General features: G+C 40.2%; 1 protein-coding gene across 2 annotated transcripts in view; it reads left to right on the forward strand.

The window, feature by feature from the left end:
- SRGAP1 (SLIT-ROBO Rho GTPase activating protein 1) overlaps window positions 1–18107 on the forward strand; it is a 137827-nt gene that overhangs the window by 61568 nt on the left and 58152 nt on the right. For both annotated transcript variants that reach the window (XM_062491168.1, XM_062491169.1), the window contains exons 2-3: window positions 9019–9214; window positions 11645–11807. In XM_062491168.1, coding sequence (XP_062347152.1) covers window positions 9019–9214; window positions 11645–11807 — 359 coding nt within the window. The remainder of the gene's footprint in view (window positions 1–9018; window positions 9215–11644; window positions 11808–18107) is intronic.

Raw genomic sequence — 18107 nt, forward strand, 5'->3', positions numbered from 1 at the left:
TCTCTACTAAAAAATTATGCAGATCAAGGTCCATCTGGTCTGACAGACATACTCCTCAGCCAGACTTTCACTTTTACAGTTAAACATGTCCAAGAAGTATGAAGCATGGTGATAGCATCTCATTCAAGGATTGGCTGGGTGGCAGATGCCATCGTCCCTCAGCACTGAGTGGGTGGGTGAGGAGCTCTGATCCCACTGCTGCCTCACCAATGCAGGACCGTCCCTGGTCTGTGCTGCTGGTGAGCAGGGTGTTCATGGGCAGGGGCTAATGCTCTGCCCAGAAGTGTACCAGCATCCAAAGCAGACTCTGCAGCTCTGGCATGTTGTCTAAGGCAATTCCTTTGCCCCACTTGGCTGGCTGGGGTACACTGGGCCTTAAGTAACTTACCAGGGTGTACTCAGGTGAGTAATTAGCATGGGATATGTACATAAAGTTTTAAAACTGGTCTTGGAGGCATCTCAGTGGCATAGCTGTTTGTCTCACTGAGGAAGAGGAGCATCATAGATCTGTTGCAGAAAAAAAAATACAAATTTATTTTAGAAGAAAAACGCAAATGTGCTCAATGTATTAAGTTGGGGGGGTTGGAGTTAAATATATCGAAGCTAAATGAGCAGCAGTGAAAGTATTTTACTGTGTGTTAGGCTGGACTGAAAAGTGGTGTGAGTAAAATACTGGCACACAGCACAGATTACTGTTTCCTTTTTTGTGCTTAACTGCACTGTTACTTCACCTTGGAACTTAAAGAGCTGTCACTGAAAGTCATGGCTGGGTCAAATGCATGCTCTTATTTATGACATGCAGCAGGGTGTGTGTCATCCTAAAAATGTTTTATTGACCTCCTAAAGATGTGCCATGCATGGAGAGTCATTTTCACAGGATATAGGGAGGAATTTTCACTAGTTATTAATTTCTGAGTCTTATAACAGTGATAGTTACCAATGTACAGGAGATTGATTGATGTGCAGATTTCATGCTTTCTTGCTTATCCTGCTGCACTTAAGAGTTCCTGGCCTGCACTTCCACCAGCATAGCTCTCATCTTAAGAGCTATGTCACCTGCCAGAGGTTCAGAAGAATTAATTTTTGTTAAGAAAAGGCACATCTCTCAACATCTCATTTCTAGAAGATGCCTTCAGATGTTTTCACTTGTCAGGTCTCCATAAGAGATACTAAGAAGGAAGGAAGGGTTTTATTGTGACAAATATGTAGAGCTTAACAAAATGAAATGGTGCTGGTCTGGATGCAATCTGTACTCATGTCTCTATTGGTCAAGAGGTTTGTGCTACTGTGGAGGTAAAGGATATGTGCCTGTACTAAGACTGGATTTAATTTCAGGGTAGTGTTGGTGGACAAATGATGTTGCAGAGTGGATACTGCTGCACTATTCAGAGGCAGCTCCATCCTCAGCCTTGAGCCTCCTGCTCAGCCTTGCATCAGCTGAGGCAGGAATTCAACCTGATATAACCAAATTGACAAGTAAGGAAGCTAGAGTGTTAGGTTTTCATTACTGTTTGAATCTTGACAAACTGGGTTTACTTTACTGCTGGACCCCCTGGTTTGCATGGTGTTTTTATCTCATAGAGTGCTAATGCCAATCAGGCCTTCCTGTCACTGTACAAAGAATATTTCCAAGGAGACCTGTGAGTCGTTTCCCTGTACTATTGGTAGATATATCACTGGTGAGAAGATAAGAAAGATTTGGGCATAGTGATTTCTTTTTAATTTTCTCATGTGCCCAAAATTTAAGACTGCAAGGAAAGGCTCATGGTATTTTCAACAAGCATTTAAAAAAGGATGATTGAAGCCCTTAAGAAGCTTCAGAATAAGTTTTCCCATAGATCTTGACATCTTTAGATGCCCTAAATGGGTTTTTAGACACCTACCTTATGATTACCTGTCTGCTTGGCAGACAGTTGCACAGATTCTTTTCCTCTCTCTCTTTCCCTTTCCCTCTCTCGCTCACTCTCTGTGTCTTTCTTTGCAGAGCAGATTTGCTCATCTAGATGTGGAGCAGTTGGATTTAAGGAGAGTATCTGCTCCCACAGCAGGAGATAAGGGCTGATCAGTCTGGTGAAAGACCTTGAATGAGACTGTTGACGCAGAGGAGGCATCTTGCCCTTTGCTCTCTATTCTTTTGGTAGTGTTTCGAGATGAGCTGAGCTTTTACTGTTGAGCAAAATGAAGTTCCTTCTCCTCTGAGGGACAGAATTTTTTGTCCTCAGTCCCAGCTCCTATGACTACAAGGACAGAGTATGCCAAGCTCAAGGTTTGGTAGGACATAGTGCCAGGACTTAGTTATGCGTTCAAAGGACCAGTTGCCACAAAAGCAGTGGCACTCAAAATGTGGTGCAGGCAGACTGCCTGCTTAAATTCATGGTCACTTGGCAGCAGTACTGTGGCAAAAGGGTCCTGCCAAGTCATGAGCTGGCATACTGCCCTCCATTTAGACTTGGACTGTAGGCAGCCAAGTGACCAGCAGCTGTGGCTGTGAATAGCAGGAGGGCATTAGTCCAAGAACAACAAGAAGAAAAGCTTCTTCTACATCTAGAAATTTTTTTGGCTCATCCAGACATGTCTGTCATTTCAAAACGATCTGGAAGGTAGAAGGTGCCCTAATGCAGCTGCCCTTTTTTAATCCTGTCCACTGGTATCCCCCACTTGCAGGATTCTGCACAGGCACATGTTGTTGCTCAGTCTGTGACTGCAGTAGACAGGAGTTGGTTTGCATGAATGTATAGAATGAAATTTGCAGGTTCAAGGAGAGGATTCATTGTTTGTCTGCTCCCTTTGTTTGAGCAGGACAATGGAAGTGACCCATAAACAATTGTCTGCATCCTGCAAATGGCTTCTACACCGGCCTTCTTGCTAATGGCTGCACAAGGATTGGTTTTTGTCTTTAAGGATGCCAACGTGCTTGAATGAGCGTGGTTTACAGTTTTTGAAGAGGTTGACAGATGTCAACAGGAGCTTCGGATTGCTGGCTCTTTGTACAGCCCTTCAGATAGCAGCAGGCATGCTTCTCACTCCCCATCCATGATCTGTCACAGGCAACCTCAACCACATCTCCCAAAATCCTGAAACAAACAATCTGAAATTTATTCTCTGGAAAATATCACAAAGTCAAACATTAAGTTTAATGCTGGGGTGTGCATGACAGAGGTTGCACTTCAAGTGGCGACATGTATAAAGCTGTATGCTCAATATACTAAGTGAAATTGGTGGGGATCAGGGTAGTACAAAATCCACAAAAGCCCTGCCTATAGAAGCTCAAGGGCATCACTGCCTCTGCAGCCACACTTCTTTCACTGAACACAGTGAAGTGATTCCCCTAGTCTGTCATAGAAGGTTAAAGTTGTGGTACAGGCTCATGGTCTATTTAAAGGCATTTTTGCAGCAGCCTCCAAGATCTTTACCCCAGTATCTCTCATTAGCTGTCAGTCTGGTGGAATTTCCTGGCTTTCAAAGTGGATTTGCCTGCTTGTGGTCAAAGAAAATGGCAACAAGGACCTGGGCAAAAGTGTGAGCCAGACTCCCTGCTGACCACAGAGCTTCCCTTGCCATTTGTCATAGAAATACTTAAATAGTTTTCTAGCCAAGTGTCTGAGAAATAAAAACTTTCCAGCACTAGCATCTTTAGACTGTGTATCTCAGAGATGAGTATTGGCAGCTGGCTCTGAGTACCCACCGTGGATCTGATGCCTCTCATGATCTTTATCGTCTTGTCTGTTGAGAGGAACAATAATGCCTGTGGGAAGTGTAGGAGCGCTGATGGGACATGGCATTAAAGAGTACTGGATGTGCCCAGAGACACCTCCAGGCTCCTCTCAGTAATTCCTGCTGTGGTTTCTCTGTTGGCAGCATCTTCAGTGGGCTGGAGATAAGTGCTTTCCTCAAACAGAAACCTAAACTGCAGATGTTAGCCAGCTGCATACAGCTGGACCAAAGTTCTGCTCATCTTGACTAAGAACCAAAACCAAGTCCTTACAAAAGCAGTGGCTGGAATGAAACTGAAATTATCAGTCCCCTCATGCAGCACCCCAACCTCTAGCAGCAGGGGTAGACATGAGCAATTTTTCATGCTCAATAACTGGGGCACAATGAGAGGCATATAAGACTCAAGTGTCTTCAAGGAGGAACTGCAAGATGATTAATGCTGCAATAGCTGCTTAATTACAAGTGCATGTTGGTCGCCAGGTTATAGCTAGGCTGAATTTAAGGTCTGACTCTTTTCCTGTTAAATATGATCTCGATATCATTGGCATGACAATGAGGGATAGGTGTGTTGATAGCTTATTGGGGTAAAAAAAAAGTCTAAGTGTAATGGTTTAGAAATGCAAAGTCTAAGATGCCATGTGTTAGTTTTACTGCATTTGATGAGACATTTTTGAGTGTTTTAAAAGTAGTCTGTTTGGTATGTTTGTTTTGTTTGTTTTGTTTGTTTGTTTGTTTGTTTGTTTGTTTGTTTGTTGTGAAGGAGACATTTGGAGAAAAATGGGAGGTGATGTGGCTCTCTTGGTCCCCCAAGAGAGAAAACCTGCAAACATAACTATGTCTTGTGATAGCCTTCTGTACTCTCAAAGAGTTCTGTTGCATTACTTGTTTGTGTGATCTTTTGAAGGGTGAGGCCCCGAGGCTGTTGGTATGATTATCCAGTAATACCACTGGATTAATATGTCTGCATAGTTTGTATATCGTAATCATGACTTAAATATAGCTCCTTGCCAGGCAGGGTGAGGCAGCAGGTGGGAGGCTTGTGTTGCAGCCGAGGGGGGTGACTGGGTAGACATGTCCTGCTCTGTGGCATTTTTCAGAGCTTTCAATAAACAACCAAAGCCCATGTCAGGGCTGCTCTGCAAGCACAAAAGTTAGTTCCACTTAAGTGGGAGCTAAGAGTGGCAGGCTGTAGCAGCTCTTGGAGTGGCTCAGGCAGGAAGCATCTTGAGGCAGGTGTGTTGATAGCACCATGAAGCATTCTTTAGAGTTGCTTTGCTGGAGAGTTGCTTAGAGAGTTGGTGGTGGTCTGAAAGGTCTCCAAGATCTGAAAGGCTAGGCATAACCTAGTGCAGCATGGCTGGAGCACTGCAGTACTGCAAGGCAGGGATGGGTTGGGCATTGCTGTGGGGAGTTCTGTAGCAGGGCAGCAGTGCTGGTCTGTCCATGGGTTAATTTGGGTAATACCATGTGTTTACAAGTTGTGAGCTACTAAGGTTGGGAGGGGGGTTTCCTGTGACTTTTTTGGGATGTTTGATGGAGTCTGGTGCTTTTGTGTGTGGAAGTGAAGGTGAAGAACTTTTTTTCCATGCTGGTGTGTGGCCAGCATTATGATTGTAGTGTGTATCTCCACAGGTTCCTTGGTGGGGGGGGGAGGGGGGGGGGGGGCATTGGCCTGTCACTTTTTACATGCATGTTCTTCAGAGTAATACAGTGCTATAGCACTGCAGTGCTGTGTAAGTCACTGTAATACTGTACTGTGTGCAAAGAGTTATTGATGAGTTATTTCTGATTGTGATTTGGGTGATGTCAGTAGTTCACTTCATTACTTAACTTTCAAAGCAACTATAATCTTGTCTCTTTATTTTTCATGGTGCACAGATTTACCCACTTATCAAGGAAATAAAGATCTGTTGAAAGGTTAGTAATGCAGTAATGTCAATGCAGTAATTCTAGTGGAGGGTATCTGTGAGGGCATAGCTAAAATAATTTTTTACATGAAAATTTTTAGAAATAGAACTTTATTTGGTTTATTGACTTAATTGCCATCAAATGAACTGCTTCCTCACTTTGATCGTGCGTGCAAATCTTGGACGAAGTGTAGGGTGGATTTAATTTTTTTTTTCTCACTGATGTGATTTCAGTCTGTTCAAGCTGCAATACAAATGGATGGGATTCCTTTTGAGCCAGCCCCTGGCCAGAAAACCAGTGAGCATGGCTCAAAGCTGCCAAGAGAAAGAAGGAGAAGGTGCTAACTCATCCAGGGTCTAAATGGGTCTTTTCCTGGCACAAAATAGCCTGTCAATTTGACATCAGCCGCTCAGCAGAGCAGAATAGGACAATGTCGTTGTCTATTACAACTGGTACCAATTCGACTTCAAATTTAAATGTGTCAGCAAAATAAGAGTAAAGACAGGCATCCTTCTCTTACTTGCTGCACCTGTCTCTGTATCTATGAAGTTTGGACTATACTGTTTTTTTTTCTTCAAATACAGTTCAGCAATTTTCCATGACACTCTTTCTAGCCCTAGGGAAATCACACATGTGAACTGGTTAAAGAAAATAGTTTTGCCTTGGTGCATTTTTCTGCAGCAGTAGGTAATGAGTAGTCTATTACAGTTAATAGTAACTGGCCAGTTGTGATTTTGTCATACAAAGTCACTCAGGCTGCCTGCCTGTTTTGCCAGTACTTGTGCTGTGGGTTTATTGTTGTTTGTTTTTGTTTTGTTTTGTTTTTTAAATCCACTGCTCTTGTCAGAAAATGGAAATCACAACATTTTCTGATCTGATTTCTTATTCATTGCCATCTCCTCAGCCTGCCAGTATGGCATTACACATGTTATTAGTAAAAGAAGAATTAAAAAATGGAGGAGCAGAATGACATGAAAGACTGGAAGGAGAACTGCTACTGATGTCACTTCTGGACTGACTGTAGTCAGATAGCATGAGTGGGATGTACATCTTCCCCTTTTTCTCCTCAAGCAGGAGGCCACAGGTTCAGCCTTTTGGAGTCAACATGTTCTTTCTCTTTGCTGAGATTCAAATAACCAGAAATTAAAAATCTTCCTTCATAAAGCTGCAGCCTCCTGACCCCCAAATTTTATCAGCCTTCCTCAGAGCTTGTACATCTCCATCAGCTTTCATAGATCATGCTTCAGTTTTGTTTTCTAAACTTCAAGTTTGAAGGAAAGTGGACTATTAGTGGACTATTGTCCACTGGAAATCCAGACAGCATCAAAAAGCCACACCAGTTTCTCATATTTTATCTGTTGTCCCTTGTTCATTGTTTCATGTATTTCTATTAATATATTCCTGTTTCTAAAATCTTTCACATTCCTGTTGCTATGGTGAAAGCCTACCTGAAAAAGAAGAATTATACCAGCAAGATACACTGACCTATTAAATAATCAGAACATAGTTGCTCCATACAAAATGCTGCTTTCAAAGAAACTGCTAGAAAATCTTGAGTGAGAAAGGGAGATGGCCAAAGTATAGGGACCACATACATGCATCTGGATAGTGAAAACTCCAGTTTACAGACAAAATTGCTGCTTCTAACCAGTGAATCTGTACAGCTGGTTTCCCATACACAGGAATTTTCCATGACTGCAATATTAACAGCAGTAGACACCCAAAAAAGTGGTCTTGAGTGTCTGTTGCTGTTGTTAACCTTCCAGCTCTGATGTGATTTTCTCCTCTGTGTATATGAATGTCATTGATACAGTGTTGTATTAAAGTGGCTCATCCGTGCTGGAGGCACAGTTTCTTTTCCAGCAAACTGATTTGAAATGAAGTGAAAACCAAACCATGAATTTTTTGGTTCACCTCCCAGACTATAAAAATGGATGGTCTCATTAATAATTAACACAGCAGCTGGTAGCTCACAGGAGATCTGGAAGAAAATACTGCAGTGTCTCCCTCCTCCAGCAAATTAAACAGTTTTCTGTGCTGGTACTTCCTTATTTATCTATACACATTTGAGTCCCAGCAGAGTCGATCTCTGCCTTCATAGCTGCTCTAAGATCAGTAAGGATGCATTAGATCCTAGTTGCATCAGCTGATTTTTTGCCATGTTATTACTACTTAGTGGTTTGCAGTTTCATGTGATGTTAGCATGACTTTTAGAATGCTCTTCTATTTCAAACTATGCTGTGGGCTTTGAAGATTCCCAGGATCTTTTTGCCCACAGCATGGTTATGTCATTAAGAATCAAGTAAAATCTCACAACATTTTTGCATTTACATGGACATCACTTCTGGGTGTTTGCTATTGATAAATCCTTGTTACAGCATTAAATTGTGTAAAAATATACACATACATTATTGTCAGAAAGTTTACTCCTCATTTTGCTCCACAGTATTGGAGTACAGTGTGCCTGGGCAGCTGACAAAACTGTAATGAACTCTAAAGAACTGGAGAGATCTTTTTAGACTAAGTGTTCTCTGAATGTGTTTAACTGGTTGGCACTCAGGAAATAAAAGTGATAAAAAATTACCAACAAAAATTAAAAAAAAAATCAAAACCCCAGAAATCTCTAAAGTAAAACCCCTATTACATAGTAATTTTGCATATGGCAAAAAGTGATAGGAAATCTGAGGGCTTTTCCCTATTTCTCTAGAAGAGAACTGTGAGCATACATTCTCTTCTAAACTGAGATTCTTTTAAACTGACTTTTTTTAATACTAAAAATAGACTATAGTCTCTGGAACCTTGTCCAGATTTTGAAATAGTTGTCTCTAAATATGATTTCCTCTGTATTTTCTGTAAAACATTGTTGAATGCATGTATAGTATGCTGGTTCCCTCCCTGGCAGAGATAAGGCAGATATGGAAGCTCACCTGTGCGCAGTTACAGTGGATAATGCCTCCAGGGTTTGTTACAAGGTTGTTTCCCTGGTGTACATGATGATAGAACACCTGACAGTCAGCAGGCTGATCCTGGCCCAAAGGGTGCTTGTTTATCCAGCCTTTCTTCAGGGCAGCACCACCTTCTGCAAGGAGATCACTCCAAGCTGAATGCTGTGCTAGTGCCAGGGGCCAGGAGGAGGATGGGAGAGAAAGATGGAAACTCACCTGAGCCCCTGCCACAGCTGTTTGTGAGGCAGACAGCAGGTGTCAGGATGCTGGCACTAGGTGTGTGGTAGCAGAAGTGAGAGCTGTCACTGCTGTCCCACCACGGGGCCTGAAATCCAGCTCCAGCTGGTGTAGCTGTGAGGCTGAAGTACGCCACAGCGTTTGTAATTTTGGTTGGTAATGCTCAGTTAATTTGCTTTCACTGACCTGAGTGGATATGTGTTTCTCTCATTAGAGATCCGAGCTCAACTCGTTGAGCAGCAGAAATGCCTGGAGCAGCAGACTGAAATGAGAGTGCAGCTTCTTCAGGATCTGCAGGATTTCTTCCGCAAGAAGTCGGAAATAGAGATGGAGTATTCCCGAAACCTGGAAAAACTGGCAGAGAGGTTCATGGCAAAAACAAGAAGTACAAAGGATCATCAGCAGTACAAGTAAGAGAAACCTGCTTGCCCATCGCCCCCACGTTGAACCTGTTGCTGGTTCAAAGGCCTACTTAAAATTTCCACTCCTGCTTAGCAGTGTAGCAGTTCTCCCTGAAGCTGAAGGTAGATGAGTTCCTAAATACTAGCATTGATGTGGCTCTATGCAGTTACTCATGTCAGCTTCTGACAAGTAGGTTCAGTTTCTTAAAAGGTAAGTTGCACAAATATTATCCCTAATCTGCCATATGGATTTTTAAACCACCCAAAATGCAGCCAGTATCTAGAAGAGATGCAGAGCCCCAAAGCTTGAAAATCTGTGTGCTCATTTCTAGTGGAGTTGGTAGGATTTTGATGTATCTGCGTGAAGGTCAGTCAACATTACAACAACAAAAAAGACAGTTTTGGCCAAAAAAGACTTTTAAGAAATAAAACTATTTTGCTTTGTTGTTGTATGTGAACTTTGCTGTGTCTTCACCACTATGAAGAATAAAGATGATGTGAATGTTACACATTGTTTACAATTTAATGTATCCCTTTAATGGCATAGTATCTTCTGTGCAAAACACGTGGTCAGGTAGTATCGGGCTTAATGTTTACAGTGTGTTTTCTGAAATGCTTCATGTGCATCACTTGCTGACATAGACTCATGTGGTTATTTTCCTGACTTGAGCTGATTAATGAATGCATGTGTCTGGCCCTGTTATGCTTAGGGATTTAGAACAGTATTTTGTGTTTGTAAAACTAAAAAATAATCTTCCCACTGTTCACTCAGTGCTGTGCTTGAGATACACAGAACTGTTGTTTCAGAACAAAAGTCTTTTCCAATTACATCTGGCAAAGGAAAGGTTAATCAAATACAGCTTGCACAGTTCAAAGAGCATTAATATATATTTCTTAAAATTTGTTATAGTGACTCAGTGATTCTCTGAAATAACCAACTTGTGCATATGTCACCGCTTCAGAGAGCACCCTGCCTTTTATTCTGCTTGTGGCAAAATATTTTTTCCTTGTGCGTACAAACATCTTTCCTTGTTTTTAAACATGTTAAATCCAGATTGGCAGCTGTGCATGAGGGTTGCAACTTCAGTTCTGCCTTTGGCAGAACTTGTTCTTTGCAGTTCTCTGCTTTGAGAAGAGGTTATAGCAAAAGTAGCTTTAGTTGTTGGTCCCCTGAGCTGATCCCACCATTGCTCCCAGAGCAATTAGGAAGGTCTGTGGAATCAGCTTTGGGAAATGCAGAAGCAGTGAGGACCAAGTAATATCAGCATGGCCTTTCAAGAGTGCTCATGTTGTCTGAACTGGTTGATAAAACCCCTTGTTGTGAAGTAACACTGTTAAGATGACTCTCTGAAACAAATGGAGGAAGTTTTCTGAACTCCTGATTCATAGCAAAGCAAAGCACTGATGATTAAGAAAATACTTTTGTCTGTTAATCATTCCTTGTGGCTTTGATTTTGAGGGTGAGACCTAAAAGTAGACAATTAGATGGGAATTAAAGGCCATATTTCTAACAAAGGATAGCTAATTATTAGAAGAGTTTGCCAGGAGTTGGAAGAGTTTCTCCCTCAATTCATCACCTCTTCTGCCTGTTTTATCCTCATGTGCTTTATCCTGTTAACTAAAGGAGAATCCTTTAAAAATAAAGAGCGGCAAGTTTCTGGAGCAGTTAGTTGAAAGGCAAATTTTATACTAAAATGCCAATAAAATCATAAGACAAATCTTACAAATATTTTTTTTTGTCTGTGAAATAGTTGCTGAACTACATGTATTTTTATTTTGCCTTGTGAAAAAAAAATGAGAAGTCATCTTTGATTTGACTTTCTGCTACATTAAAGCTGGGAGTGGGCCTACATTGCAAAAAGTCTGTCATGAGAATTCAGAATTGGATCACTGGCAAAAGTCCAGTCCTGCTCTTTGTCTTGTAATTGATGCATCTAGGACTAGCAGTAGCAGTGTATTTATGAATTCTGTGAACTTACGAACACTGCTCACAGAATATGGATGCTTGAGACTTTTTCTTCTACTTCATCAGTTATACAAATCCAGTGCAGTGAAACAGCTACACCTGCAATTTTGCTCATGAAGGATTTGGGTTGTGCTTCCAGTGTTTGTTTATTTCTAATGTCAGAAATTAATCACTGTTCCTCTTCCAGGAGTGACCTTTATTGATTTTGAACATTTACATGTACTCCATCTCTAAGCTTTGTGGCAAGATATTTTTGTACTTTCAGGTGGTATCCATGCCTCATGAAACTTGAATGTGTCTTAAAAGTCATCTGAGGCTTGCCTAACCTGAGTTATTCCAGGAGTGGATAGGCTGCTCAGGAGCAGCTATTTTTATGTAACAAGTTATGACTGTAGATGTCAGTGAGATGTTTCAGTTCATAACATAACCTTTTCATTTCTGTACATTATACATGTGTGTATCTCATTCCTCAGGAAAGACCAGAACCTCTTGTCACCAGTGAATTGCTGGTACTTACTCCTGAACCAAGTGAGAAGGGAAAGCAAAGACCATGCAACATTGAGTGAGATCTACCTGAACAATGTGATCATGAGATTCATGCAGATAAGTGAAGACTCCACCAGAATGTTCAAGAAGGTAATGCCTCTCTTGCAGTCCTCTATCCGGGCTTGTAAGATGCACGAGGGAGGCAAAAGTGTCCTAGTAGATAGTATGTGAGGAGAAGATTCAGCAGACACAGCGTAAAATCTGTTTTAGCATACATATGAATTCTTCATGACTGTTCTCTTGAAGCAAATACTTAGTGCTGAAATGCCTGGGATCCTGCTGTAAATGCTGGTGACCTTAAGAGCTGAATCACAAATATCCAAAAAGCAGGGGAAAAAAGCCTGTCCTTCTCTAAAAAGCACACTTGTCTATCCATGCAGAAAGGAAACAGTTTTCTCTTAGGACTCCCAAAATGCTGTATTAATGAATTATTTGTAAAAAAGAATTTCATTGTGAATGAAACAGATTGAAGACAAAGCAAAAGTTTGCTTTGAAGTCCCTTGACATAAAGTTGGTAGCATATGCTGCAGTTCTCCTAAAAGTGTTTCCTTTTCTTCCTAATATTAAATATGAACATACACTTTTGATACCATAAGTATTTCTGTTAGATCCTTTAAGTGTTGTCTCTGTACATGTTTGTCCTTGTCCATGACTGTTACTTATTTTCATAACACATTCAATGTGGAAATCCCTCATGTATTAAGCAAGCCCTCTATGCAACCTTAGCTCAAGATCTACATAATGTGTTTCTAGTTATTGTTGTTAAAATGTTCCAAAAAGAAAAATACATTATAAATGCATATTTGTTAGTCACAGTGAAATGCTGGTATACAATAAGCATACAAAAAGAGTTCAAGAAGAGTAAAGGTTAAAAGATATAAATTGTGGATGAAGTGATAGCAACAGTACCCAAGGTAATGTTTTCAAAACAGGGAACTGGTTTCACATATACCTGACCATAATTCCTAGATAGCACTGGGGTGGGAAGAAGAATCATTTAGGGAGTACATAGGTTGTACTTGGAGGAAATAAAAGTAAAAACTTAAATCAAACTACCTAGTATGCATTAAAACCTGTAACAGGAACAGAGTTGAAGATTATAGTTTCTCAATCAGTAATGGGTTGTTCATATAATATGTAAAACTATAATTAACTAACCACTTCATTTAGTAATATGGAAGATAGAAATTGATCCAGTAATGAGAATAGTGCTTTGAACAGGCTGCAGTATTGTCTGTGGATATCTCAGAGTTGCAAACCAGAAGAATTTTTTTTTTGTTGAATCTGGATTAGTTTTCCAGTTGTTTTGTGTCTTATCTCAGAAATATCTTCTTCAACAGGCATGTATTATTAGACAAGCCTGTTTGCTTTCAGCATAGTTCAGTTCTTTGGCACTAGAAATTTTGTTTTTCCTTCCCTTCTGTCCAGGTTGACTGTACAGTGGTATATTGTTGAAGTTTTCTGTGGAGATGCATGTGTCCTTTTGTATTCACTCATAATGTATTAATGGAGATTGCTGCAGCTTCTCTCTCAAAAGGAGGAAAATATGTGGATATTTTCAGTGTGTTAGCAGGAGCATATTGTCCCATCTGCCTGATAACCTTGTCTCTGTCCTCCATGTTGTACTCATGCAGGTGCAACATTTCCAATTTTCTCTTTCTAGCACAGCTTCTTGAAGAAGAGCAAGCAGCTGCTCTTGCTTTTTATTCCTAACTTGGATTTTCTAAAGGGTAAAGATGAGCAGGGAAATGGAGGTGGTCTTGCCATGCATAACCTGAAGGTCACACTAGTAGAGCCCTGATCCTCAGCAGCCCTTTCCTACCTTTTATCAGGGTTTGCCTGCTGACACTCAGTGTGGGGGTGTTGTGTCAAACAGCTGTTAGCTGAGGCGGAACATGGGCAGAATGAGCTAAGCAGAGCTGTGTACAGGGATCTGAACCAATCCCATCATGTTAGGGGAAGGGTGGCAGGAAGACATGCAGCACCTCAACATGGCATAAGAGAGCTTCATGGGCATGTGGATTGAATGTGGCAGTGCTTGTTCACCAGTATCAACTCTGAGCACAGATTTTTAAGACATTCTGTCAGTCTCAGTACTTGTTGCAGAAGGCTGGTATTTCCACTGAGCCAGTGTGCACAGTTCTTGCTGTAGTGCTTGCTGCAAAGTACCGGTGATTTATTTGCTGTTAGTTCCCAGGTACAGAACTGATGATGAAGCTCTTCCAGCCCAAGCCCTTCCATTATCCTATGATAATTTGTGTCAGATGTGAGTGAGTGGTCTAACTTAAGGTACTCACAGAACTGTATAATGGATGCTTAGTGGGCAACAAAGAAATCAGATGCAAAAGACATATCCTGTGCTACCGTTCTCTTTGAAGGAATGAGGTCACGGGGCAAAGAGAAGGTGCACTTAGAGTGGGAAAGGTGACAGCCAGCAGTGTCTTTCATCAAAATTGTATTCTCCCTGAAGAAAATGTCACTGATTTTGTTGGAAATTTTTAAACATCAAATAGCATATTTAAGCAATTTCTGTCAATTTCTGTGATTCTGCAAATTACTTTCAAAAAAAATGTATTTAGAATAAAACTGTCAGAGAAAAGTATAATCAGTCTCAATTGGTGTTATATCCCTATGAAAGCATATGGAATATGTTCGCTGTTCACAGGTTTTGGATTAAAGCAGAGACAAACCATCTCCTGCACATACTTTTACTCTGGAATCTGATCATACTGTTCTGTGAAATATATACTGTCTCTCTACGTAATAAATACAAATAACAAGAAAAGCAGTAATATAAAGATTTTATAAATAGACGTACAAGTACATGCTTAGTGTCTTACTGCAGTCCACGGTCAAGAGCAGGAAATAGCTGTACTCTGTTGGCTGTCACAGTGAGAGCATGTAATGTCTACAATTCTGTGATTCTATAATTTTCGAATACTAGTTAGTTAAGCTTCTCTACATTCCGTGATTATATCTTTCAGTTATATATCTTACAGCTTATTAATCTAATGGTGTTACATGTCACTACTTTTACCTTGTTTTAATTCTCCACCAGACTTGCAGCAGCAAGGTGCTTTATCCATTTCCAGGTCTGGAAAGTAAGTACATACACCAAGTCCATGACCAGAACAGATCTTCATTGTGCTGCTCTGAAACCCCCAGTCTTCCTGCTGCAGAAAGGGAAAGTGTTTCAGAGTGGCTTGCCCCAAGCAAAATAAGGGGAGACAACAGCAAAGTCATAATCACTCTGAACTTCTTGACTTTTTCTACTCTATTTTTTTTTTCTCCCCCTTTCTCTTCTCAAGAGGGTGGAACGTCCTATTCTGCTTCTCAATGGTAGACATTACTGACTTTTTCCATCTTGTTGATAGGCATGTTACTTCTCAAACAAAACTTTTCCATTAAGTGAGCCCAACATTTTCTAGAGGAGTGTGGCTTGAATTTGTATCTTAAGACTGACTCCAGCTTGAATTGTACTAAAGAAAAGATCGAATAATTTCCTTCTTTTCTGGCCATGCTTACTACTGGAGTATTGTTTTGTTACCCCTCCTATGTGCAATACAGCTCAAGCCATAAATTTGTAGCAACCCTTTTTCTATTTGTTCTGTAAAAGGTGTGTTCCAACTGTGTAAATAGCCAATGATGATCTGGTAAAATGTAGTGGCAAGGTTGTCTGTGCCCCTTAGCCTTTGTACTTTGTCCTTGTCTCAGTCTCTGTTCTTCATCATTCTGGTTTTCTTTTTGTGTGCATCTCTCTGGATATTTGGATTGTTTTGGGAAAATGATCCCTACTGGCTCTACCTTACATAGTCTGATGGGACTGGATGTGTTGTATTCAGGTATCTGATTGTACATGGCTTTGCTGTCTAGTCTGGCCTCCTTAACGTGTCAATATTAATTAATTTTGTTCTCCCAGGAGCTGTTTGTCATTCTGTTTTTCCAGGGGTCAGGAATTGGCATCTGTACAAATGTACTAAATACAGGAGAAAGATAGGATCTAGTACAGAGATTTTGTAACATTTATTGGAAGACATTATGTCAGGCCTCGTACTTTCAGATAGGCACCTAATCTCTTCTTTTTAGTTGCTGGCATATAAAAGCAGTAAGGTTGCTGTTGATGCCTGGCCTTCATGCTGCACATAAAATTACAAAAATAAAGTAGTGGAGTTCAAACCTTGCATGCTTGCACGTTTCTTTAGGCAGATGGGGTAGCTGGCCTCATGGGGACAATTAAGGAATAAACTAATAAGGGGAAATGTCAAGCAGAAGGGAAAAGTATTATGCAGAATATTTCATGCAGTAATTCTGGTTACCCCAGCAGTAATAATCAACTGTATAAACACATACCCACAAAATCTTTAAGTAGATTTGTATATTTATAATTTATAAACATGTATTTTCCTTGGACAGAAATCTACATAAACCAAGATGAACATGTTCTAATGTTTACAGTAAAAGATGCTGGAGAAACCAAGCACAATAAATATTTTAGTTCTTTAATCTGCCTATTAACAAGGAATATAACTACCTACTGAATCTTGTTTGGTGTTATACAGATTGTAGCACATAGATTTTTTTTTTGCATCATTTTCTTAAACATTTAAATGTTTAAAAGGATAACAAAGCTGTTTGTTGGTTTTAGACTGGCAAGTCTGGGACAAAATTTTGCTGAGTTGGCAATGTTGGTATCACGCAGCTCATGAAACCTCCATAAAAGAAGGGTTTGCACTTCACTTCCCACAGTGACCAGCAGCAGACTTATTTAAAAGCAATAGGCACAGAATATGTTCCTTAAATTATGTAACTGAGTAGCATTGTGTATGCTAAATACAGACACTAAAGAGTTCCAGGAAGAACTAGACTGACCCTTAAATTTCAGTTAAAATAAACAAGAGTAAAGCTGGAGTAACAAATTATGCTTTAACTGAAATGGATGGGAAAATTTTAACAGACTTCAATGAAAATATATTAATGTGGAGTAAAATGTTAAGTTTCTTAAACTTTAATCCAGAAATACAAATCTTGACAACATCAGTAGGACCACTTGTGTTGAAAGTTGAGCACATACTGAAAGGAGGGTTTAGGTACATTTGTTTGCCTGTTGCACGTGTATGATCTATGCTGCTATCAGGTGAAAAAAATACACTACTGTCTCTTAATGCCTTGAACAGATTAGTAACATATATAATATTTATAGCAGGAATTTACATGTGCTCTAACATTTTTATTATATTCTTCATTCTTTTGGTTAATAGGTAGTGGTTAATAGGTGCATTTCTCAGGGACATAGTGAATAAATAAGCACCTTCAGTGATTGTTTGTGGGGTTTTAATAGCCTGATTAGAGCTATCAACTCAGCTCCAGGAAAATGTGTGCTGCATCTTACATTCTGTTGTTTGGCACCCTGAGGACCGGCTCATAGAGGAGCACACCATTCACACATGCTGAACCCTATTGCGGAGAGTAGGTAGCATAAACAAGAAATAGGAAAGCAATTAACCACTGAAAATAAATTCACTTCTTAACTGGTGCTCTAACATGCCATATATTACACACTAAAAGCTGTATCACTTGCCACTCAAGTCAGTATTTCTTGATCTTAAATGGTAATGAAAAATGTGTTGCTTTTTGAAAAATAAATCCCTTTTATACTGCTAAATTTAACCAAATTTCTTGGTTTGGGGGGCAGGGGAGGGTTGGTTTGTTTTTTTTTTACTATTCCTTCAAAATCTTTCATGAGAATTGAAATCGGTTGAAATGTTATTTGTCACTGCAGGCATCCTCTGCGAATTGGAGTCTGTACATGAAGTGGTAGAAGGATGACTCCTTTATGACTGTGTGGCATTGCTTGGTTGTCACTTCTCCATTTTCACTCTTTTTGCTGATCACCTCCCTCCTTCTCCTTTTGCTTTCCAGTTTAAAGCTTATTGTCCTTTTATAACAGTATATTTCTCTATTGTGATCTCTTCCATTCACTTTCAAATTTACCATTGATCACTAAGTTGCTCTGGAAAAGATAATGTGTGCATGTTAGCCAGTAAATCCTGAGGGCTGGACTGCTTGTATTTCAGTGCTGGACAGAGCTCAAAAGGGGCAAAGGGAAGAAATGGGTCCTACTAAAGAGTGATCATTCACCAAATCCTCAGCTCATCTGGTGTCTATTTGCATTAAGGTGGGACTGCATTATGAGGAGAAAAGAAGGGTACATCCTTCAATCAACTGCTGTGTGCTTTGGTTACAGTAAAATCTCAAGGCATAAAGAGAAAATTGGTTTGGGGTTTTGTGTCTCACCTTCTCAAACTAGGTTTTGCACTACCAGGTTAAGGCATCTTGCCTTAGAGTTGTTGTTGCTATATTTAGGGCTTGACTTCTTCTCATCAGCCTCAA

This window comes from Cinclus cinclus, chromosome 4 (assembly GCF_963662255.1).
Source record: "Cinclus cinclus chromosome 4, bCinCin1.1, whole genome shotgun sequence".
Classification (NCBI taxonomy): Eukaryota; Metazoa; Chordata; class Aves; order Passeriformes; family Cinclidae; genus Cinclus; species Cinclus cinclus.